Raw genomic sequence first — 26,107 nt, forward strand, 5'->3', positions numbered from 1 at the left:
CTTTAGCAAAAACTGTCTTTATAGGGTTTCGGGAGGCCTTGAAAATCATTTGATCGACCTGAAAAGCGTTGACGAACTTTCAAAAAAATTTTCCCATCCATTCCGTTCAGAAAATTGTCCATACGCCCCTTTGTTTAATCGTCCTTTTAATGGATTCAATTTAGTTTTTGGCGACAAATAACGAGATCACAAATTAGGGGTGGTTTTAGGCGGGAGGTGGGGGGCGGGAGGCGAAGGGTTAGTGACGCCTTTCTCAGGGATTTGACAAATCGAAGACCCAAAGGGTCCCCCCTTTGTACTATTTTGAGATATCCATTTTTGGCTGACGGGCCCTAAAATTTGTCTTAGGGAGACTTTGGCGCCAATATTTACAAATTTCGAGGGGAAGCGCGCGCCGAAAAAACGCAATTTTTTGGTCAAAGTTTTCTAAACAGTGCCTAAAATCGCCTTTTTTGGCCTGTTTTATCAAAATTTTGCCTGCAGCGCAGAAAGTTTGGCCAAAACAAGGTCTTTCTAGTGTTTTGGGACAGCTCGGACAATCAATTTGGTCGACCTAAAAAAAATTTCGACAATTTTTTAACAATTTTTTGAAAAACCGCCTCCCCTCAACCTCGGGGAAAATCCTAGATCCGCCCCTGTCAAAAATCTTTGTTAAGCCCAGTATAGCGCATCATTTTCTTTTAGAACAAATTTAGGTTTTATAGGTGCTATGATAAATTTAGGTTTTGTTACCAAATGATTTGTCTATAATTATTGCCATATATCTCAATTATCGCGTGATTTCTTCTACTGTCTGGACTAATTTGTTTTTTGTCGCGATCAATTATATCAATTGCAAACCGTTTTTTATACAGAATTAAACCATGCAATAATCACCTCAAAATTTTTTTTTGAAAACAAAAGCATACAAAACACATGAGCTGATGAGCTCAATGCATTTTAAATGCTTTTAATATCAACTCGATTCTCAATTTTGATACCATTTTTAAACGTTTTGCTGTTCAAAGAGCGCTCTGGTCATTTAGTCACGTCGTGTATGCGTATACACAGGCGCTTGTATACAAGTTTGAGCAATCAATACAAAGCTTTCAAAAAATGCCGATGTTTATTACCATTGAAAATTAAACTCATTCAATTTATGATCAAATTTACCTTCAACTGATTACCAAAAATGGTGCATTTTGAATCTACCCAGCGCGTGGCAAAACTTCGTCCGGTTGAGAAAGGAGCGACTCAAGTTACATTTGAGAGGTCAGGAACTCTGGCTAGTTCCAGAAAGACAGTGGGGAAGGCGGTCCGGAGCCAGGCGGGGAAGATAAGGGGTGCTTCAGCTGTGAGTGGGGAGGATTCTTTTCAGCCGACAGGTCCTCTGGAGTCTATGGACCAGAGGAGGATCCGTAATAAAGCAGCGACTACTCAAGTATTAGACTGGTTAGCAAGTTTTTAAAATATCATTTCGTCAAATCGCATAGGAAATCGAAAGATAATTAACCTGTCGAGTAAAAGATACTCTTTTGTTATTAATTTAACGGCAGTCTAAACCAGGCATTTGTTTCAAACATTTTTCTAAACTCAAAGTCGCTTTAATTCAATTTAGAATTTTCATGTCGTACCAAGTTGTACAGGTATATATTGGATAGATTCGAATATATCATGGCTGCCAAATTAAGTTTTTGAAAACCTCGTTTAGTTTTATTTGCTTGCTCTAATTTTTTTTGCTTAACTGCTTTAACTGCTGAAAAAAAATGTTGTACTTAACGCAGAACACAGGAAAAATGGTTCAGTTTTTATTACTTTAAAAACTCCATCATATTGTGAGTTCAAAAAAAAAATATTTCACAAACATTACAGGTCAGTTATAAAAGCTAAGGCTTTATCCTGATACGAGCATTCTTGTCTAACGTTTTAGCTGCATTGTTTTTTCGTTTTAATGAATCTTGAGCTACAACTAAGCATCAGTAATAAAAAACAACAAGCGTTTTTTTATTGCAAGTATTTAGCCGGGTCGAGATGCTCACTCTGTGTTTCGACCATCTCGTCATCTCGACCACAACTGATTACTTTCCATCATTTCGACAAGTTATGTGTATAGTCTGAACATCTGAACCATCTTCGGGTAGATTTCGGCGTTGTCGCCGAACAAAAATAGCTCTCATTTGCTCTGCCCGAGCCTGATATATTTCCACCGACTCGACAGAACAAAAACAATCTCGACACGGCTAGGGCATCACTCGGCTGCAAAAAAAAACTAAAACGAAAAAGTAATCTCTTTGATCTTCAGATCGGAAAAAAGGAAAACAAAAGTATAATTGGAAACAACGTTAAATAAACATTTGAAAGAAAAAGATGTTGATTTGACACGATCAAAAAGATGAATTGTCATGCAAGGAAGTTAATTATAAAAGTTACGAATTACCAATATTTGAAAAAACTACTCTGATTAATTAAGCTTACAGATCTAAACTGGAGGTACAGCCTAACTCCAACTAAACAGCCTGAGGAGAGCGGTGGTGAAGTGGTTACGTCTCCGCCTCTCAATCGAAAGGTCGGATGTTCGAGGCCCACCATGATCCGCGCTCGTTGTTTGAGGGTGAAGCAATATTACCCAGCCCAGAAAAATAACCAAAAAAAAATAATTGCATGTAGTTCTTAAACAGGGGCACAACAGCGGTTTGCCGTGATGAGCTGTACAGCTCTTGTGTTGTTCCTTTCCCCCGTGGATAAATGATCTTAATTAACTTAATTAACTGATCCAATATGACCAATCTACAATAGAATTGCCAATATTGAAAAACTACTCTGACTAGTTACAACTACGGATCCAAATTGAAGGTACATCCTAGCTCAACGTCTGAATCCACAATGAACGATCTTTATTAGAACATCCCATTAAAAAAACTGCTCTGAATAGTTGAAAAGAATAACGTGAAAAGAATGCAGACTTATCTGAGCATTGGCAACGTTAGTTTTTTAATTCATTTTGTTGTTAGATGTTATTAGATGATTTCATGTTATTTTAATTTAGCAATCAAGGTTCAATTCATCTTTAGTTTTTGATTTCTACATTTTTTTATTAAACATCAAAAACAAAACTTAAAAATTCTGGAACTGGTAGCCTATTCCTTTTCCAGTGATGATCAAAGATTCTTTGAATAAGGCACTCTTTCGAACAGAGTCTCTCGCGTCCTAAATTATCTCGAAAAAGTCAAAAAAGCACCTATGTTTCCAAGGAAATTTTGGAACAAAATAATTGCTGACAACGACGCCATCTCAGCTAACTGCTTAAAGCGATGTTTTCAAATTGTCTTGGCGACTTTGAATTTTTTATTTTCTGATGAAAAAGTGTCTTTGGCGACTCAAGGAATGAAGTCTCCAATTAGAAGTGTGTTTATGAGAAGTACAGTCTTCACCGGACAAAAAGTCAAAATTATCCTAAGCAAGTTAATTCCTCATAAATTACGTGGCCCTGACGGAATTGGAAACTTGATTCTAAAACATGCAGCTAAAATTATCTTCAAACCTCTGTTTTTTTTAAAATTTTTTGCCATTAAAGAGCCATTTTACCAAAAAAGTGGAAAGAAAACGATGTCACTACCAATTTAGAAAGCGATAAAAATTAAATCACCGATCAATCAGTCTTCTGTGCTATCTTTCTAAGGTTTTTGAAAACTTGTTTGAGACAAAATCTGAGCAGAAAACTGTCACTTTTTCATAGATGTTACTTCGGTTTTACGTCCAAAAAGCTTATAACCAATCAAAAAACATTCTATGTTGTGACAGTCGACCAGAATGATCGAAATGCATACCGTCCACGAATTTTTATTTGGGGCGGTTTTGACTGATATGTAAATTTTCAGAAAAAAAATTCAATTGTAAAGACACGTTACGACGTTCAAAAAACGGCTCTATAATCCAGATTTGGATTTTTTGCTTTCGGAAAAGAAAGTGCGCCTTAGGTTTGCCTTAATTTGCTTAACTTTTATTGCTATTTTTTTCTGATTTTCAAAATCTTTCTAAGTGTAAAAATTTTGCTTCGTTTTGTACATAATTGATGATGCTAGTAGTAGTGAAAACTATCGTATTTTAAGGTAAAATGTTATGACTTGCAGTTATCTTCAGCAAAAATTTTTTTTTTGGAGATTTACCAGTTCTTTTAGACAAGAGCTCTGCCTTTTTGCAACAACATACTGGAACAAAAAGTACTCACGAACATTTAAGACAATGAGAGTCTGTGATAAGTTTTGTTTCATAAATTTTGTCTCGAAGATCAAACATAGACAGCCTATTTTTTATTTTTTGATGTAAAAGTGTCTTTGGCGACTCAAGGAAGGAAGTCTCCAATTGAAACTGTGTTTATGAGAAGTACAGTCTTGGTGTACAAAACTCAATAAAATCATAGGCATATTAATTCCTCATAAATCTCGTGGCCATGAACTAGAAACCTGAATTCTAAAACCTCTATCTGAATTCAACAAATCGGAAATCAGACAATGTCATTACCGTTATCAAAAACGATAAATTTTAAAACACCGACCAATCAGTCTTCTCTGCTGTCTTTCTAAAATTTTTGAAAATTTTGTTTGAGACAAGTTCTGAACAAAAATATATATAATTTTTAAATAGATTTAACTTCGTTTTTATGTGCACGAAATTTATAACCAATCAAAAGTTATTCTATGTTGTGAAATTTGACCACAATGATTGAAATGCATACTGTCAACAAATTTTTTTTAGGCAGTTTAGTTGGAAAACGCTGTTTCCAACAATTAGTAGTGCTTATCGTTCAGTTGAAAGAATTGGGAGAGGTCGGTTTTGACTGAAAAATAAATTTTCAGAAATTAGTTCAATTTTAAAGACATTCGTTAACATTTCGCGACAATCGAAAACCGCGAAAAACAGAACAACGAATTTCGCTGACAAAAACAAGACGTGGGAGAAATATAGCGAACGACAGAAATTGTATACAAATACATTCAAAGAAGAGTGCTCCGAGTTATTACGATTGTACAGCTGCAATCGTTACTGAGCAATTCCCGAAAATCAGTAGGGCTAATGGGAAGATTCGCTACCCTTAATGGTCGACAAGAACACAGCTCTTCGTCCGGATTCCAGAATCCGGAAGCGTCTCGGGAAAACCTTGTAAACAGTGGTTTTAACCTTTTTTAGTTTCCCAGATTGTCCTGAGCTGAATTGAATTAACATTTATTTCATTTTTTTTAGATATTGAGAAGCTAGGAACTGAACGAAAAGGCTGATCCATGTCCGATGGATCTGATGATTTTTAACTACTGAACAAAAACAAAAGTAAGTTGATAACAACGTAGTAGCCCTATTTCTAGGAGTACGCTGACGACTAAAAGATTCCGCCCACGAACCCAGAACCATTATAAAGTGGTTTTGCTAAACTACTGAGCAAATTTGCCACAAAAACAAGTTGAATTTTTCTTCGAAAGGCAATTCCCGAGAATCAGTAGGGCTAATGGGAAGATTCGCTACCCTTAATGGTCGACAAGAACACAGCTCTTCGTCCGGATTCCAGAATCCGGAAGCGTCTCGGAAAAACCTTGTAAATAGTGGTTTTAACCTTTTTTAGTTTCCCAGATTGTCCTGAGCTGAATTGAATTAACATTTATTTCATTTTTTTTTTAGATAATGAGAAGCTAGGAAATGAACGAAAAAGTTGATCCATGTCCGATGGATCTGATGTTTTTTAACTACTGAACAAAAACAAAAGTAAGTTGATAACAACTTAGTAGCCCTATTTCTAGGAGTGACCTCGTGGTCTGGGGATAAGGATACTGAGACCCAGCCACAAGCTGACTAGTTTTGCATGTATCTATGTTAATTTGCGCGCTTTAAGTACCAGTAATTAAAAACAACAAGCGTTTTTTATTGCAAGTATTTAGCCGGGTCGAGATGCTCACTTTGTGTTTCGACCATCTCGTCATCTCGACCACAACTGATTAATTTCCATCATTTCGACAAGTAATGTGTATAGTCTGAACATCTGAACCATCTTCGGGTAGATTTCGGCGTTCTCGCCGAACAAAGATAGCTCTCATTTGCTCTGCCCGAGCCTGGTATATTTCCACCGACTCGACAGAACAAAAACAATCTCGAGACAATTCGGGCATCGCTCGGCTGCAAAAAAATTTAAAACGAAAAAGTAATGTCTTTGATCTTCAGATCAGAAAAAAGGAAAACAAAAGTATAATTGGAAACAACGTTAAATAAACATTTGAAAGAAAAAAATGTTGATTTGACACGATCAAAAAGATGAATTGTCATGCAAGGAAGTTAATTATAAAAGTTACGAATTACCAATATTTGAAAAAACTACTCTGATTAGTTAAGCTTACAGATCTAAACTGGAGGTACAGCTGCTAAACTGGAGTTATTACGATTGTTCAGCTGCAATCGTTACTGAGCAATTCCTGAGAATCAGTAGGGCTAATGGGAAGATTCGCTACCCTTAATGGTCGACAAGAACACAGCTCTTCGTCCGGATTCCAGAATCCGGAAGCGTCTCGGGAAAACCTTGTAAACAGTGGTTTTAACCTTTTTTAGTTTCCCAGATTGTCCTGAGCTGAATTGAATTAACATTTATTTCATTTTTTTAGATAATGAGAAGCTAGGAACTGAACGAAAAGGTTGATCCAAGTCCGATGCATCTGATGAATTTTAACTACTGAACAAAAACAAAAGTAAGTTGATAACAACGTAGTAGCCCTATTTCTAGAACTGACCTCGTGGTCTGGGGATAAGGATACTGAGACCCAGCCATGAGCTGACTAGTTTTGCATGTATCTATGTTAATTTGCGCGCTTTAAGTACCAGTAATTAAAAACAACAAGCGTTTTTTATTGCAAGTATTTAGCCGGGTCGAGATGCTCACTTTGTGTTTCGACCATCTCGTCATCTCGACCACAACTGATTAATTTCCATCATTTCGACAAGTAATGTGTATAGTCTGAACATCTGAACCATCTTCGGGTAGATTTCGGCGTTCTCGCCGAACAAAGATAGCTCTCATTTGCTCTGCCCGAGCCTGGTATATTTCCACCGACTCGACAGAACAAAAACAATCTCGAGACAATTCGGGCATCGCTCGGCTGCAAAAAAATTTAAAACGAAAAAGTAATGTCTTTGATCTTCAGATCAGAAAAAAGGAAAACAAAAGTATAATTGGAAACAACGTTAAATAAACGTTTGAAAGAAAAAAATGTTGATTTGACACGATCAAAAAGATGAATTGTCATGCAAGGAAGTTAATTATAAAAGTTACGAATTACCAATATTTGAAAAAACTACTCTGATTAGTTAAGCTTACAGATCTAAACTGGAGGTACAGCTGCTAAACTGGAGTTATTACGATTGTTCAGCTGCAATCGTTACTGAGCAATTCCTGAGAATCAGTAGGGCTAATGGGAAGATTCGCTACCCTTAATGGTCGACAAGAACACAGCTCTTCGTCCGGATTCCAGAATCCGGAAGCGTCTCGGGAAAACCTTGTAAACAGTGGTTTTAACCTTTTTTAGTTTCCCAGACTGTCCTGAGCTGAATTGAATTAACATTTATTTCATTTTTTTAGATAATGAGAAGCTAGGAACTGAACGAAAAGGCTGATCCAAGTCCGATGGATCTGATGAATTTTAACTACTGAACAAAAACAAAAGTAAGTTGATAACAACGTAGTAGACCTATTTCTAGAACTGACCTCGTGGTCTGGGGATAAGGATACTGAGACCCAGCCATGAGCTGACTAGTTTTGCATGTATCTATGTTAATTTGCGCGCTTTAAGTTGGAACGACTTTTTCGACCCAATGTTAATGGACCCAACATTGAACTGGCTTTTGTAGAGTTGGTTAAAAGGATATGAAGCTGTATCTAGACGCTAGCCTGTCGTTTCATAACTTGACTTTTTTCCATTGGTATGTACTTCCGGTCGAAGGTACATGTAGACGAAATTTACTCATTTCGATCCTGAAACAAAAAATCCTAGTAGCTTACAACAATTCAAAAAATGTTTACAATTTTGTGTCTCACCAAATTTTTTTGAAAACGTTCAAAACTTTCGAACTGGCTGGAATTCATTTAAAACTCTTCCACAGCTTCGTTCGACTAAAAAAATTTAAAAATCGAATTGAATATGAGAAATCCAACAGGTTAGAAGCCTCGAGCGGGTTACCACGAGGCTCTTCCCTTGGACCTTTCTTCTGTGAAACGTTCACAAACTATATGCCCGAGGCCAATGCATTCGTTCCTTTGAGTACGCTGCCCGGGTCGAGATCCCGCTCAAAAACCGCTCAAGATTTGAGCGGTTTTAGCGGTTTTCCAGCAAGATTTGAGCGGTTTGAGCTGTTTGGGCGGTTTTTTGGAAAAACCGCTCAAACCGCTCAAATCTTGCTTAAAAAACCGCTCACAAACCGCTCATTTCTTGCGGTGATTTTTGACCGGTTTTTCAAGCAAGATTTGAGCAGTTTTTGAGCGGTTTTTGAGCGGTCTTCCCGGGTCGAGGTCCCAGACTCAACGTTTCGCTTCTCTGCAAAACTCGAACGAACACGTTCATCCAGGGGCGACCAATATGTAGTAATTCTCCAAAAAGTGCCCAAAAACAGCATTTTTGACCAGTATATTTTTTGTGCATGTCTAAAACATTGAACATTTTCATTTTGAAGCAAGATTTTGAGCGTAATTGTCTAAAAAAACCGCTCAAACCGCTCAAATCTTGCTTCAAATTAGGTGAAAAATCTCGACTCGGGTGACGACTACAAGATTCCGCCCACGAACCCAGAACCATTATAAAGTGGTTTTGCTAAACTACTGAGCAAATGTGCCACAAAAACAAGTTGAATTTTTCTTCGAAAGGCAATTAACTCGCAAACTCGCTTTCAAAAAGCGTTGACTGAAAAACTAAAGGGCGTATCAATTTATTTGATTCGGAGCAGCCCGAAGTTGAAAAAGACTCAGGCATATACAATTTCCACGATCTCTGGGGCAATACACGCTAAGAGACGTAATCAAAATTGATTCGGTATCTCAGGCGAACCATTGTCAACACAGTAAATCTGAAACTGAAATTAAACGCCTACTCCAACTACATTGTTTAAGTAGTATCGTATAAGTACATTGTTTAAGGAGTAAGTAGTTTTGTTGGAAACACGACAAATCCGAGCATGAAATAATCGAAGATGTTCAAGAGAAAAGAAGAAAATTCATACTAAATCAGGATTTGCAATACAAACAGACTAATTTTCTTCAAGTAACTACCTCTCTCTTTGTACCATGAGCTGCACGATAATCTTTGATATGCAGTGAACCCTCAGAACTATTACAACATCGTTTTTCAAGACATGCAAAAATTCGATGAACCAAGAAATCCGAACCTGCGAAGAGCCACAATAGTTAGTCTGATAATAAGAAAAAACTATACAACCAAACAATATCAAATTTTGGGATCAATAAACCAATTTTGCGAAACTATCTGATCAACTAATCAGAATTTATTGCAACTGCCTGTAATTAAAATCAAATGTATTCTTGTGAAACTACTGGAATTATTTCACGACGTTTTTTTTAAACAACCTTTGCACTTGGAACCTCATTCTTTGCACTGGGAACCAGTTTAGGAGCAGAGAGTTAACACTGTAAATTTAGTCCCAAAAAATTTTTGGTTTTTCAATTAAAACGTACATGTCTAAATCGAAGTTATGACTCAAAAACTTCCAGACAAATTAATTTAAAACTGTTTAATTATTTTAGAGTTTAAAAGTATTTTAATCTTAATAGTAATTTAGAGGTCAACTGTGATTGGCTAATTTTTTAACATGATGGTTTAGAACCAAAATGTATGTGAATTATTGTAAATAACATGTGTAAATTGATGTATTATTGTCATTTAGATTAGTTTTTTGTAAAAATCGTGACGATGCACAAAGTTGAGAAAACGATGGAAATTTACTTTTTTGCAAATATTTCTTCAGTTTTACTTGTAAACTTGTAATAAAACAAAAAGCGAAAAGCTTAAAATTCTAACTGTTTTCCCATTGAAGGGCCAGTAAAAAACATTTTTTTGATTTTCATCAATGTGTAGGGAATTGTTATAGTGTTTTTTTTAATCGATACGTAGATTATGGCCGTTTTTTATTTGAGTTACCGGAATGTTTCATATTGTACCTTAACACATGTGAGAAAAAGCGTTACGAGAGCCTTGCTACAGCAATTCCGGGCCTATCCTTTAATAAAAACTTGCTGAACCAAGGAAGGAACCTCCGACGATTACTGGAAGGCAGTCCATTGAAGGAGAAAAAAGTGGTTGTGTGGCACGACGTGGTGAACAACACCATTAGCAGCCACAGAACAAGCAACTATCGCCCAGCCGGTGTCGAGGAGCTGACAAACTATCTGAAGTCGAAGAAGCAGCAGATATTGGCGATCATCTATTGAAGAAGGGAAGGAACGCCCGACTTGTTTAGTCAGCTTCTCGGCACAGGAGTGCTCATTATTCCTGCAACAAAACGGCTACACTCCATGAGCAAGCAAAACGACCTGGAGCAGCTCAAGGAATACTTGAAGCTGCACCAGAGTGCTGAATTGGAGCTGAAATTTCTGCGATTGGTAGTGGCACACAAAGAAAGGCTGTCAGAGCTGATTGGCAATATCAGGGGCAAACAATAGAGACCATCACAGAAAATGAGGAAGGCGAAAACAAGACGTGAGTAGAAACTGAAGGCAGAGGAAGTGTCTGCGCTTCAAAGACAGGAATAAGAAGAGTGTGATTTGTTTTGCTTTGTGCCTTGTGAGTTTCATTAGTCGTGGTCTGAAAAACAATGACCACAGTACTTTTGCCTGCTGTTTGGCTCAGACAAATTTCCAAAAGAAAACTAACTTGAAAAATTGTGTTAGACTATTTAAACTTCTATAAAATGTTCAGGTACCTGTAACGATCTAATACCGGACTTTTGAAGTTTAGAGTCCCCGCAAACGGTTTTTCGGACCAAGCTGTGCATAATTTTCAATTAAAACTCCTAAGGACTGAAACTTCTAGGGCAAATGAGGACAGGAATAGGTACGAGGAGATGGTAATGAAGGCAAGATCACTGGTGCAAAACGAAATCGACGAACAGTGGTGGGCATCCATTTTCCGCTTCGTGAGGCGTCAAGTTGAGGCAAGCTTAAAGACAACATCACAAAACCATAGAAAAAAAAAACCTATCCGAGAGACAAGATAAACCGCTCGGGGGGAGAAATGAGCAATCAGTTAAGGTGCTTGATAACATTGAACTGCCTTACTGGGTACATGAAGTGCTATCAATGGGCCCGAAGCATCCTATTAGATACAAATTTAACGATACGCACTTTTTGGTTGATATCGACGTTTTCCTCTCACAATTGAAAAATCAAAAAACATTCGGTTACATTTTAAGCAAAATTGAAGCCGCGGCAAAGGCATATGCAAAAAACGAAAGGCAAACCCCAAAAGATAAAGCCGTTGAAAAAACAAGGAAATATCTCAAAGACAATGGGTTGATGGCTGTGCTTTTTGACAAGGGGGTTGGTTTTTGCACAATGAGGAAACAAACCTATGAATCAAAGCTGGAATCCTTGTTGCAATCTGCGCAGTTTTTGAAAAAAGATGCAACCACTGATGAGGTTAAACCGAAAATTGAGAAAGAACTTAACCAAGAATTACAAGCCATGAACAAAAGAGACAAGATAAGTGATCAATTATCTTCTAAGATGAGGTCAGCAGGGAGACAATCCGCCCATTTGTACGGTTTAGCTAAGGTACACAAGGCTGAGTCACCCCTACGCCATACTATCACTTCCAGGCAGCTCGTATGAGAATCTTAACAAAATGCTTGCAAAGTGTTTTGACAACATCGATGGAGCCAATATAGAAACCAATATTGAGGATGCCAGAGAAACAATTGAAAACATTGCTCGAGATCCTGATGAAACCTTAAAATCTCTTGATGTGAAAAATTTGTACACCAGCGTTCCCGTGAAGGATGCAATTGAAATTGCCTTACAGAAGCTGTACAGCCAGGAGTCTCCTCCTGAAGTTCAAAGAGCAACCATGAAAAGGCTATTGAATATGGCGGTCAGCAAAGTATATTTCAAGTTTAATGTTTCATGGTATTTGCAAGTTGATGGTTTAGCAATGGGCGGGTCCCTCGCTGTAATTCTGGCAAACTTATGGCTGAAAGAGTACGAGTTTCCTCTAAGACAAGAAATACCGATGGGAACGGAGATACAGCAAATTAATGACAGAAATGGTTTGTGCCCATGTTGCAGCAGGAAAGTCACAGACAGGTCAAAGGGGGTTGAATGCGAGAGCTACTCAAACTGGTATCATCTAAAATGCGGAAAAACATCCTATGACGTATATGCATCAATAACCGAGATAGTCTGGTACTGTGAAAGCTGCTGCCGCGCTAAGAACAAGGAGAAGGATACTCCCCAGGTGAAATTGTTCCTCAACTATGTGGATGACATTGTTAGAACAGTCAGAGTGGAGCCGAACTGTCTTCTCGATGCCGATTCTCTTTATCCAAATCTGCAGTTCACTCTAGAGGAAACTAACTCGGAGGGAATTTGCCGTTCCTAGATTTGAACATAAATGTATCGCAGACAAGGGCTGTAACTTGCAGTTGGTATCAAAAAGCAACAAATACAGAAACTATACTGAACTATAGAAGCTTCGCTTCAACTCAGTATAAGCGTAGTGTTATACAAGGCACTGTACACAGGGTTTTTACTACTACTACTACTACTACAACTACTACTACTAAAAGAATTTATTCCCTTTAAAATATAAAGGCATCAAACAAAAGAAACGGTATGATTATGTACACAAGACATCACGAACGACAATTTATGCAATGGCAACAAAGTAGCATTGAACAAGAGTTGTTTAAGTTGAACATATCAAATTTATTTTTCAGATAGATTTTCAATTTTGCTTTGTTGTTTGCTGAAATCATGTTGGCATACCGATAGACGCGATAGAAGGAAAATTGCTCTGTAAAGAAGAGTCGACAATTCCGGGTTGTTGAAAGCTTAGGGCGTGAGCTATTGCGAAGGTCTTTGACTGCAAAGTTAAAATTTATGTATCTGTAAAGGTCGAAATCAAATTGATCAGTCAGGACTCGATTAAGAAAACACATATCATGTAAAGCTATAGTGAAGGAAATTGGCAAGGAATTCGTTTTTCCAAGTTGTTCTGTATAGTCGTTCACTCCCGTTATCCATTTCAAACATTTTCTGTTAAATAATTCTAGTTTGCGGCGATATGTTAAAGATGGAAACCAGACCTGACTACCGTATACTAAAATACCCATAATACATAGCTGGTATTATTTGAATTTGGTTCTCATGGATACTCCATAAGGGATTGAACGTTTTAATCGTACATCTAGCTGGAGCAATTTGATAAGGCTATGGAAACTAACAGGGCGCAATGGCTGACAAATCAGTACCCAGAAAAATGGTCCGCAAAGGTGGCTTCAGACGCCCTGTGCAAAATTATTGACGGTAAGGGCAAGCCCCTGTATAGTAAGAGGTGTTTGTCAACTCAATCACCAAAGGATGTGAAGCTCCCAATGCTGATGGTGCAATATAGAGGTAACCAAAGCCAATATTTTGCTAACAGGTTTTGAAAACTAACTAACTTTCAAGTGGTTTTCACCAAAAGAAAACTTGAATCTTGTTTACCATCACTGAAGTCAGCATTTCCTACTGGCCTCAAGTCAAGAGTGGTTTATAAACTGTTATGTAGTGGATGGCAGACTCACCGGTAGGCCTCCACCTTCAGCAATGCCAACTTGAGAGAAATAGCGCAGATCTTGGGAAATTATAGATATGCCAAACAACCAAACAAAATTGTTAACACTAGAGGCAATACATATCAGGAAAGATAAACCGGGCTCGAACTTGCGCGATGGGTTTAGGAGCAGGGAGTTAACACTGAAAATTAAGTCCCGAAGTTTTTTTGGTTTTTTGTTTAAAACGTACATGTCAAAATCGAAATTTTTAATCTTAATAGTAATTTAGAGGTCAACTTTGATTGGCTAATTTTTCAACATGATGGTTTAGACCAAAATGTATGTGAATTATTGTAAATCACATTTGTAAATTGATGTATTATTGTCATTTAGATTAGTTTATTGTAAAAATCCTGACGATGCACATAGTTGCGAAAACGTTTGAAGTTTACTTTTTTCGCAAAAATTTCTTCATTTAACCTCATTGAAAAACTTGGAAAACTTATCATACTATCATTACATCTAAATCCTATACAGAACAAAATCATATCAATTCAAGCTCAAACATATGGACTTAACTTCGTTCCCTTGGAGACAAATTCTGTATTTTTATGATTTATTATATCATTGTAGTGCTCAAAATCTAATTCCTATCGTGATGTACTTTCTGCGTAATGGTTTTAATTCTGCGAAAAACGGGTCGATAATCCAGATTTGGATTTTTTGGCTGTTCGGAACAGAAAATGCGCCTTAACTTTGTAGTGTCTTGTTTTGAAATTTTCGATAAATTTGAATATTTTTATTTTTCAGATTATAATATATGGTCCGTTCGAAATATTTGCAACTATTTGGTTCAGGTTTCTTGGGGAATGGGCTACCTGGCAAAGACAGGGCTTCTTGTGCGGAGTCGCAAAAAGATGCAATAAAACACAGACAAACTACCTCCTGTCAGCGCTGGAACCCTTATTTCATAGGGATTATTTGTTGCAAGGTAATAACGTTTTCGAATTATAAGTAGGCACATAAGCCAATCCGAATCGAGATAAGAAAACAAACGTACGAAATATATATTTTTCTCCATTCTGATTGGCTTACGACAGGTCTAATTTATGACCTGTCTACTTTTTGCTACGTAACCACTTAAGCCCTTGTGTTGATAAATTTTCGCAGCTAACTAAATTATGTTTGTAGTTAATTGAAACTTCTTGAGGATTTTAAAAAATATATCGTCGGGTTTCGTGTTTCTGCCGACCTTAGAGCAATTGCGATTTTGTTTAGCCGGAGGGATCTATCCTTGGAGGCTGATCGGGAAAGGGAAGAAACCTCTGAAATTACAAAAAATAAATGGAAATAGATACAAAAAAACGCGTTTGTTGGAGCTAGCCAAGAAAAGGATGCAGTCCAATTCGAATCCGTTGCAAAATGTGGAGCCTGGAATAGCAGTCAACTTAATACTACCACAGTCTCCGGCGCAGAAGGTTAGTTATCTAGTTTTTCAAAAGCTCGCAAAAATATACAAAACGAAATAATTTTTCGGTCACTAATGGGAATGAACACATAACTAGCCAAGCTCTCTGTCATATTACATGCTCGTACCGTATTTTGGCCAAACTATATCGACTGGGTCTTCTAAAGGTGTGACGGATTTTTCAATTTTAACTATTTTGCTCACCTTAAATATCTAATGCTTTCTCTAATTGGCGTTTTTTTTTCATCAGAAAATGGAATTAAACGGTCTTCGTTCTACGGATAGTCCTGACAAACATCCGATACCGAAAAAATCTGCTGGTGAACGTGTTCGAAAAATTTCTGTAGTCGAGCCAGCTGGAATTGAAATATCAAAAGTTCAATCTCCACGTAATTCCTCAATATCTAGAACACCAGTTGATGAACAAATTTTGACCCCTGATGAAGAGAAGCAACTGGGACTGATTGCACAGAAATCGGAAGGGAGGAAGAAATGGCTGAAGCTGAAAACTGTTCAGATGATAGATCCATCTACGCTACTAGGCGATAAAGACAGGTATGTAGTAAGCTAATTTTGCTCTGAAGGTGATGAAGTGAACCCAAATGCTACACAAACCTCGCGAAGCTGTAAAAACTTGAACACTTGTTAGTTAATGTAAATGATCGGTCCATATTTCCTGAAATTATGGTTCGTTTGAAAGTTGGAACGTTATTGTTGCTGTGGTTAAAAGTTTTTTTTTAAACTCGTTGTTAATCTAGGCGAAGGAATGCTAAACGTGTCTCTGCATACAAAAAATGCACCCGACAGCGATTTGGTCCTTCTGTTTATCGCTTACAAGTTTTTTATCGCTTCATACTGAGTTTATGGAGGGGGGGGGCAGGTTTGGCTAGCTTCGTCTTATTGTATTATGGTGCCTAACGGGTTTTATCGCTACAGGCGCTACAGGTGTTGAAAATTGAGGGTTTTTTAGAGGACTGTCAATTAGAGAAATGCTAGTTGATGGACTAGGTGTTTGGAACGGAACACAGCTTCGCAGGAGTCTGCCTGGAGCTATTTTGGGGGTAAATAAGAAAGGAATGAGCCGCGGAAACAACAAGTGGTGGGTTACATTGCCGTCGCAGCACAAACACTTCAACTCAAAGTCAGCTATGATGGCAACAACCTCCAACAGTAGGAGAGTTCAGTTCGAAAGAGAGTACACTAAAAGTGAGTCAATTGTTTTTGTTTTCAAATAATAAGACGGGGAAAAGGGGAACGTTGATGATAATTTCTTGCTGATTTGTTTTGCATTATGCTGATTATGCGAGATAGTGATAATAGGAGAATCAAGCGGCAAAATTTTTATATTTTTTCAAGAGTCGATGAAAGAAGTTAAGACTCTTCTATTGGTCGCGATGAATTTTTTGTTTTTCAGGAAATTCTCAAAATTTGTGCAGGCTCAAATTTTATTCGCGGTTTGACTTATGCTTTCTTTTTAAGTTCAGTGCATTTCTATTGTTAAAAGGAAGGTAAACTTCACTATTGAACAGCGAAAGTGCAAAGGTCACGAAAAACGTGATCGACTTCTAGTTTATCAAAAAAGTGTCAAATAATTGTTTCCTGAAATTGAAAGAGCTTTAAGGCCATCTATTTTTTCCCGTGAAATTCGAAAGTGGAGTTTTTCAAAAAAATAAATCCATTTTTCTTCTGTTTTCTTTTAGCGTTCATTGCCTCTCTCTAACTTGCAAAAAAAATTTAAAGAAAATTGCGGCTTTTTTGCAGAATTAGAGAGCAATGCAAGAGCAATTAAATGAGGTCAAATATAGCAGTAAAATAAAATGAGGTCGAACATTGAGTTTCAGTACAATTTTTCTCGAATTTTTAAAAACTGTATAAAAACAATTTCGTAAACCATTTCACGGGTGAAAGAGGTCTTATCTGATACTCCACTTAATTGACCCCCTGCGAGTTTTTTTCAGACAATCGAAATGGGGAAGAAAAATTCAACCTTGTCGTGCAGTGGTTGGAACAATACTGACATAATAATTCTGAATGACGAAATTAATTGATGGTTAGCACGAAACATCATTACGACTGCTGAGCTCATTTGTATCTCTGTTAAATTGAAATTACAAAGATGGAATAAATCTCTGGTTATAGTGGCATTGGTTTTTCGACATCCAAACTGGGCAAATGTTGACAAGATTACTCGTTGTGTTGTTGATTAAGGTAGCATGTCGTTTCGCACGGAGAACATGTACACTCCTGGGGGAGGGATGGAGAGAGGACTGCCCAAGGACAAGGAGGAGATGCAGAAGATGAAGCAGGAGTACAAGAGACAGCTGCGAATCATATACCAAGTGAGTTGACACTGCTGACAAAGCAGAGATATAGTTGATCACAGAAGCTCAGATGGACAAAATAACATCAAAGCGGCACACTTTTTTCAACACTTTTGCCAAGCACTTTTGAACCATTTGAGTGGTGTTTACGAGTCGATGAACATAGTTCAGATTCATATAGAGGTCGTGATGATTTCGTTTATTTTTTCAGGAAAAGTCTTATAGTTGGTTCAGGCTCATATTTACTTTTTCGCGGTTTGACTTTTGATTTCTTCAAGTTCAGTTCTTTTCATTTGTTAAAAGGAAGGCAAACTCCACTATCGAACAGCAAAAGTGTTAATGTCACGAAAAAGGTGATCGACTTCCAATCGTGATCGGGAATCGGGATAAACGTGATCGGGAATTAGACTTTTTCTAGGAAACAGGTTTTAAATGTGTGAGAGTTTGTCAAGTTGTCAGGGTGCCAGCAGAGATAGATTTTGAGCATATCGGCATTTCGAATTTGAACTTTATTAGAAGTTTATGTGGATTTCGATCGTAAACAATTTTGGACTTTTGTAGATGTGCGATAAACAAGGGTATTGCAACAGGGTGCTACACTTTTTACTCGCAAAAAATTTTTGTTCACAGGAAGACTGAAATAGGTGATCATCTCCATGCCTGGACCTTTGTCAGCTAACACAGATATTCTGAGCATGTCTGCAATTTAAGCAACCGTTTAATTCAAAATTTGTTTTAGTGGTGATTGTAAGTTTACCTTCTGTTTCCTTGCATTAGTTGACTTGTTGTTCCGGTTTTCGATACGAAAGTAACGGAATATTTGTGCTCGGGGTGGGTTTTTTTTTCTTCAGACAAATTTCGACTTTTTAACTAGCCATTTTTGACGGAATTTTTTTTATATCATTCAAAAGGTATTGTTGTCCTGAGCTTACATTTGAAAAGATATTTCACCTGTGATCTATTTTCGTAAAGTTATGGGGGTTTAAAGATTGCCAATTTGGGATAATTAACGCGCGATATATTTCGCGCTATTAACGCGTAAGCGGAGATTTAATCCGTCTTAGAAATCGTTCCAAGTTGCCATAATTGATTTGTTACAAGGAGCGAAATCTATCCTTTTGTACTTTTTATGGCGTGTGGGGGGATGATTTTCGTTAAAAAATTTCAAATTTTAGAAAAAAAAATTTTCATTTTATTTTATTACATTTTATTTTTATAGGTTATTACTGCTCCTTAAACGTTAAAAGGCAATCGGAACATTCAGGGCTTCGCCCTGATAAGAGCAGTCTTGTTTACATTTAACGTTTGGATATTTTTTCTGTATTGGATTCACAGGGTACATTTTTAAAAGTCGGTCGATGAACGTAGCTCAGGATCTTATATAGGTCGTGATGATTTTTTCTCTTCGTTTTTTTAACGAAACGTCTTAAAATTTGTTTAGGGTCAAATTTACTTTTTCCCATAAATTTGCTTTGTATCAAATTCATTTTTTTTGTTAAAAGAAAAGCTAACTCCTTTATTTGAACTGCATAAATGTAAAGGTCACTAAAGTGTGATCGACTTCTAGTTTCGAAAGTGGATTTTAGTTTTAAGATTTACCAGCGAAATTTAAAATTAATTGATCCAGTTTGCTTAAATTGGGCTAATTTTATCAAAAAAGTGTCAATCATATTTGTTTTAGAAATTCGAAGAGCTTTAAAGCCATCTTTTTCTTTGAAATTCAAAAGTTGCGGTGTTTTTGAAAAAAAAATAAATCACTAGTTTTTTCTTTCCATTTGCGTTCATTGACTCTTTTCCAACTGACTATTTGCTGTTTTTGTAACTAAATATATTCATTAATTTTTTTCGGCTCTAGAATTTTTGGCTTTTTTACAGCTTCGTCAGTTTTGTTTCGATGCTAATTCAAAGTTTACTTTTCTTATGTTGTATGTTTTTCTGAAAATTGTTAATACAAATCGATACAAAGTATTGAAACTGTTGCTAGTTTTGTTGTAGGCTTTTTCAAAAAATGGTTATGCTTTGCGGCTTTTTGTCATTTTCTGTCGAATAGTGTTGTATGGCATTGTATGTTTGTGTAATAATGTAGTTGTTGCCAAGCTCTGCTTCGCCTCTGTGTAATATAGTTCCCAATCTTTTCACTTGCGAGATCAAGTGACTTGTATAAACCCGCGTCTCTTAACACCCTGTTTTTTTACTCCATGTCAACCAGTAACCGCATTGAAATTTAGCACTTGTTTAATACCATCTTAAGAGTCAAATTGAAACGTACTTTAAAGTGATTCGGAACCATAGCCACGGTAAACAACATCAGAGCTTAAATTGAGATATTTTTGCTAGAAAATTGAGAGCTTCTACGCAACTAAATGCTCTTTAGTTTTAAACAGAAAGACCTTGCCTTGCCGATCGTCTTGGATTTTACATGAACTTGAAAAGTAATTCGACCGGCAAGATTCAAATTCATAACCGAAGAAGATTCATAACAGATTTTCCCCAATTTGAACATGGTCTTTGAACCAAGACCTGCCAATAATAGTCTTTTTGACTCGAACTAATTGAATAATTGAATCGTTTTGTTTTCGGGTTTTAGATAGTTTTTGTAGCCTGTAACTACTTGTTTTTTGTGACTTCGGAAGATAAGTTAAAACGGAAGGACGCTTCAAATATTGTAACTTGTAGAATGGTACAACAATGTCCTACGTGTAGGTCAGAAGATTTTATATAAAAGCTGAAAACGTCAATTGTTGCGTTCAATTAGCATCATTAAATTTATCTCTGTTTTAAGCGCGTGAATGAGGGTTTATTTTCATAGTTAATTGATTGAAGAGCAATGAGTAGCTACATGCATCAAATGAATTGAGAATTCTTTTTTGCTCAAACTGTTTAAACGGGATTCGGCTAATCGTATATTGGATTGCTCCCCTCAAGTTGTGGCATTTGAAGGGCGAAAATAGTTTTTATTCTTGTGTGTGCTGAGAAGTGTGCGAATCTTAAACTTCGAAGATTTTTGTCTCTGACATCTGTGTTATGATAGCTCAGGTTATAAATAGATTATAATAATATCGGTATTGTGCAACAGTTATTGAAGATTGAAAGCATGTTATAATAAGGAAACAAAATTAGTAATTGTTTGTGTTCTCAGTGGATGCAGAATTTGACCGAGGTTGAGATGGGCGAGACACTTGGATCTCTAGTTATGAGTGCACCTGAGGGGGACCTCAGACTTCTCACTTCGTGTTTAGTGCAGCGACACAACGAGAGATATGACGTCAACCAGCTCACAGATTCACTACTCCTCCAAGTATTCCAATATCTCCATCCGAGGGACTTGTCGAATACTGCACAAGTGTGCACACGGTGGAACTACTTGGCTAATTTAGACCCGCTTTGGCAGTACCATTGTCTCAATTTAGGTAAGCTTTGTTCGCGAGAACGTTAAGATCGTAATAAAATGACTGCAAAACAATGACTGACAGGGATTTCATGTTTATGTCGAAAAGTTCAATACGCTCAATCAAAAGCTCCCTCATTTCATCCTTAAAATATTCTCATGCTGATTTTAGTTTTGATATGCTTTGCTTCTGTTTAGGCTAGGTGTTTGAGTTTGGAAGATTCATCTTCCAAAATTACATCTAGTCAAAGAATAGGCGTTTAATCAGTTGGGAGTTTTTCCTAGCTGTAGAAAAGCGCCCACATTTCAATAAAAAAGTTTCTTCATGCTGCTAGTAGTTTCTATTTTTGTTTTCTTTAGGCTAGGTGTTTGAGTTTGGAAAATTCATCTTCCAAAATTACATCTAGTTAAAGAATAGGCGTTTAATCAGAGATGGGAGTTTTTTCTAGCTATAGAAAAGCGCCCACATCTCAATAAAAAAGTTTCTTCATGCTGCTAGTAGTTTCTATTTTTGTTTTCTTTAGGCTAGGTGTTTGAGTTTGGAAAATTCATCTTCCAAAATTACATCTAGTCAAAGAATAGGCGTTTAATCTGAGTTGGGAGTTTTTCCTAGCTGTAGAAAAGCGCCCACATTTCAATAAAAAAGTTTCTTCATGCCGCTAGTAGTTTCTATTTTTGTTTTCTTTAGGCTAGGTGTTTGAGTTTGGAAGATTCATCTTCCAAAATTAAATCTAGTCAAAGAATAGGCGTTTACTCAGAGTTGGGAGTTTTTCCTAGCTGTAGAAAAGCGCCCACATTTCCATAAAAAAGTTTCTTCATGCTGCTAGTAGTTTCTATTTTTGTTTTCTTTAGGCTAGGTGTTTGAGTTTGGAAAATTCATCTTCCAAAATTACATCTAGTCAAAGAATAGGCGTTTAATCTGAGTTGGGAGTTTTTCCTAGCTGTAGAAAAGCGCCCACATTTCAATAAAAAAGTTTCTTCATGCCGCTAGTAGTTTCTATTTTTGTTTTCTTTAGGCTACGTGTTTGAGTTTGGAAAATTCATCTTCCAAAATTACATCTAGTCAAAGAATAGGCGTTTAATCAGTTGGGAGTTTTTCCTAGCTGTAGAAAAGCGCCCACATTTCAATAAAAAAGTTTCTTCATGCTGCTAGTAGTTTCTATTTTTGTTTTCTTTAGGCTAGGTGTTTGAGTTTGGAAAATTCATCTTCCAAAATTACATCTAGTTAAAGAATAGGCGTTTAATCAGAGATGGGAGTTTTTTCTAGCTATAGAAAAGCGCCCACATCTCAATAAAAAAGTTTCTTCATGCTGCTAGTAGTTTCTATTTTTGTTTTCTTTAGGCTAGGTGTTTGAGTTTGGAAAATTCATCTTCCAAAATTACATCTAGTCAAAGAATAGGCGTTTAATCAGAGTTGGGAGTTTTTCCTAACTGTAGAAAAGCGCCCACATTTCAATAAAAAAGTTTCTTCATGCTGGTAGTAGTTTCTGTTTTTGTTTTCTTAGGCTAGGTGTTTGAGTTTGGAAAATTCATCTTCCAAAATTAAATCTAGTCAAAGAATAGGCGTTTACTCAGAGTTGGGAGTTTTTCCTAGCTGTAGAAAAGCGCGCACATTTCAATAAAAAAGTTTCTTCATGCTGCTAGTAGTTTCTATTTTTGTTTTCTTTAGGCTAGGTGTTTGAGTTTGGAAAATTCATCTTCCAAAATTACATCTAGTCAAAGAATAGGCGTTTACTCAGAGTTGGGAGTTTTTCCTAGCTGTAGAAAAGCGCCCACATTTCAATAAAAAAGTTTCTTCATGCTGCTAGTAGTTTCTATTTTGGTTTTCTTTAGGCTAGGTGTTTGAGTTTGGAAAATTAATCTTCAAAAATTACATCTAGTCAAAAAATAGGCGTTTAATCAGAGCTGGGAGTTTTTCCTAGCTGTAGAAAAGCGCCCACATTTCAATAAAAAAGTTTCTTCATGCTGCTAGTAGTTTCTATTTTTGTTTTCTTTAGGCTAGGTGTTTGAGTTTGGAAAATTCATCTTCCAAAATTACATCTAGTCAAAGAATAGGCGTTTACTCAGAGTTGGGAGTTTTTCCTAGCTGTAGAAAAGCGCCCACATTTCAATAAAAAAGTTTCTTCATGCTGCTAGTAGTTTCTATTTTTGTGTTCTTTAGGCTAGGTGTTTGAGTTTGGATAATTCATCTTGAAAAATTACATCTAGTCAAAGAATAGGCGTTTAATCAGAGCTGGGAGTTTTTCCTAGCTGTAGAAAAGCGCCCACATTTCAATAAAAAGGTTTCTTCATGCTTCTAGTAGTTTCTATTTTTGTTTTCTTTAGGCTAGGTGTTTGAGTTTGGAAAATTCATCTTCCAAAATTACATCTAGTCAAAGAATAGGCGTTTACTCAGAGTTGGGAGTTTTTCCTAGCTGTAGAAAAGCGCCCACATTTCAATAAAAAAGTTTCTTCATGCTGCTAGTAGTTTCTATTTTTGTTTTCTTTAGGCTAGGTGTTTGAGTTTGGATAATTCATCTTCCAAAATTACATCTAGTCAAAGAATAGGCGTTTAATCAGAGCTGGGAGTTTTTCCTAGCTGTAGAAAAGCGCCCACATTTCAATAAAAAAGTTTCTTCATGCTGCTAGTAGTTTCTATTTTTGTTTTCTTTAGGCTAGGTGTTTGAGTTTGGAAAATTCATCTTCCAAAATTACATCTAGTCAAAGAATAGGCGTTTAATCAGAGCTGGGAGTTTTTCCTAGCTGTAGAAAAGCGCCCACATTTCAATAAAAAAGTTTCTTCATGCTGCTAGAAGTTTCTATTTTTGTTTTCTTTAGGCTAGGTGTTTGAGTTTGGAAAATTAATCTTCCAAAATTAAATCTAGTCAAAGAATAGGCGTTTACTTAGAGTTGGGAGTTTTTCCTAGCTGTAGAAAAGCGCCCATATTTCAATAAAAAAGTTTCTTCATGCTGCTAGTAGTTTCTATTTTTGTTTTATTTAGGCTACGTGTTTGAGTTTGGAAAATTCATCTTCCAAAATTACATCTAGTCAAAGAATAGGCGTTTAATCAGAGTTGGGAGTTTTTCCTAGCTGTAGAAAAGCGCCCACATTTCAATAAAAAAGTTTCTTCATGCTGCTAGTAGTTTCTATTTTTGTTTTCTTTAGGCTAGGTGTTTGAGTTTGGAAAATTCATCTTCCAAAATTACATCTAGTCAAAGAATAGGCGTTTACTCAGAGTTGGGAGTTTTTCCTAGCTGTAGAAAAGCGCCCACATTTCAATAAAAAAGTTTCTTCATGCTGCTAGTAGTTTCTATTTTTGTTTTCTTTAGGCTAGGTGTTTGAGTTTGGATAATTCATCTTCCAAAATTATATCTAGTCAAAGAATAGGCGTTTAATCAGAGTTGGGAGTTTTTCCTAACTGTAGAAAAGCGCCCACATTTCAATAAAAAAGTTTCTTCATGCTGCTAGTAGTTTCTATTTTTGTTTTCTTTAGGCTAGGTGTTTGAGTTTGGAAAATTCATCTTCCAAAATTACATCTAGTCAAAGAATAGGCGTTTACTCAGAGTTGGGAGTTTTTCCTAGCTGTAGAAAAGCGCCCACATTTCAATAAAAAAGTTTCTTCATGCTGCTAGTAGTTTCTATTTTTGTGTTCTTTAGGCTAGGTGTTTGAGTTTGGATAATTCATCTTCCAAAATTATATCTAGTCAAAGAATAGGCGTTTAATCAGAGTTGGGAGTTTTTCCTAACTGTAGAAAAGCGCCCACATTTCAATAAAAAAGTTTCTTCATGCTGCTAGTAGTTTCTATTTTTGTTTTCTTTAGGCTAGGTGTTTGAGTTTGGATAATTCATCTTCCAAAATTATATCTAGTCAAAGAATAGGCGTTTAATCAGAGTTGGGAGTTTTTCCTAACTGTAGAAAAGCGCCCACATTTCAATAAAAAAGTTTCTTCATGCTGGTAGTAGTTTCTGTTTTTGTTTTCTTAGGCTAGGTGTTTGAGTTTGGAAAATTCATCTTCCAAAATTACATCTAGTCAAAGAATAGGCGTTTAATCAGAGCTGGGAGTTTTTCCTAGCTGTAGAAAAGCGCCCACATTTCAATAAAAAAGTTTCTTCATGCTGCTAGTAGTTTCTATTTTTGTTTTCTTTAGGCCAGGTGTTTGAGTTTGGAAAATTCATCTTCCAAAATTACATCTAGTCAAAGAATAGGCGTTTACTCAGAGTTGGGAGTTTTTCCTAGCTGTAGAAAAGCGCCCACATTTCAATAAAAAAGTTTCTTCATGCTGCTAGTAGTTTCTATTTTTGTGTTCTTTAGGCTAGGTGTTTGAGTTTGGATAATTCATCTTCAAAAATTACATCTAGTCAAAGAATAGGCGTTTAATCAGAGCTGGGAGTTTTTCCTAGCTGTAGAAAAGCGCCCACATTTCAATAAAAAGGTTTCTTCATGCTGCTAGTAGTTTCTATTTTTGTTTTCTTTAGGCTAGGTGTTTGAGTTTGGAAAATTCATCTTCCAAAATTACATCTAGTCAAAGAATAGGCGTTTACTCAGAGTTGGGAGTTTTTCCTAGCTGTAGAAAAGCGCCCACATTTCAATAAAAAAGTTTCTTCATGCTGCTAGTAGTTTCTATTTTTGTTTTCTTTAGGCTAGGTGTTTGAGTTTGGATAATTCATCTTCCAAAATTACATCTAGTCAAAGAATAGGCGTTTAATCAGAGCTGGGAGTTTTTCCTAGCTGTAGAAAAGCGCCCACATTTCAATAAAAAAGTTTCTTCATGCTGCTAGTAGTTTCTATTTTTGTTTTCTTTAGGCTAGGTGTTTGAGTTTGGAAAATTCATCTTCCAAAATTACATCTAGTCAAAGAATAGGCGTTTACTCAGAGTTGGGAGTTTTTCCTAGCTGTAGAAAAGCGCCCACATTTCAATAAAAAAGTTTCTTCATGCTGCTAGTAGTTTCTATTTTTGTTTTCTTTAGGCTAGGTGTTTGAGTTTGGATAATTCATCTTCCAAAATTATATCTAGTCAAAGAATAGGCGTTTAATCAGAGTTGGGAGTTTTTCCTAACTGTAGAAAAGCGCCCACATTTCAATAAAAAAGTTTCTTCATGCTGCTAGTAGTTTCTATTTTTGTTTTCTTTAGGCTAGGTGTTTGAGTTTGGAAAATTCATCTTCCAAAATTACATCTAGTCAA

The 26,107-nt window shown here is 36.5% G+C and overlaps 1 protein-coding gene across 4 annotated transcripts in view; it reads left to right on the top strand.

Annotated features, from left to right (window-relative positions):
* Window positions 1–1,013: 1,013 nt before the first annotated feature.
* Window positions 1,014–26,107, top strand: part of LOC134843634 (uncharacterized) — a 51,478-nt gene continuing 26,384 nt past the window's right edge. For all 4 annotated transcript variants that reach the window (XM_063859818.1, XM_063859819.1, XM_063859820.1 and 1 more), the window contains exons 1-7: window positions 1,014–1,431; window positions 14,625–14,758; window positions 15,046–15,245; window positions 15,486–15,790; window positions 16,206–16,441; window positions 17,444–17,574; window positions 20,696–20,966. In XM_063859818.1, the coding sequence (XP_063715888.1) occupies window positions 1,172–1,431; window positions 14,625–14,758; window positions 15,046–15,245; window positions 15,486–15,790; window positions 16,206–16,441; window positions 17,444–17,574; window positions 20,696–20,966 (1,537 nt within the window). In that variant the 5' untranslated portion in view covers window positions 1,014–1,171. The remainder of the gene's footprint in view (window positions 1,432–14,624; window positions 14,759–15,045; window positions 15,246–15,485; window positions 15,791–16,205; window positions 16,442–17,443; window positions 17,575–20,695; window positions 20,967–26,107) is intronic.

Source organism: Symsagittifera roscoffensis, chromosome 4 (assembly GCF_963678635.1).
Source record: "Symsagittifera roscoffensis chromosome 4, txSymRosc1.1, whole genome shotgun sequence".
NCBI lineage: Eukaryota > Metazoa > Xenacoelomorpha > Acoela > Convolutidae > Symsagittifera > Symsagittifera roscoffensis.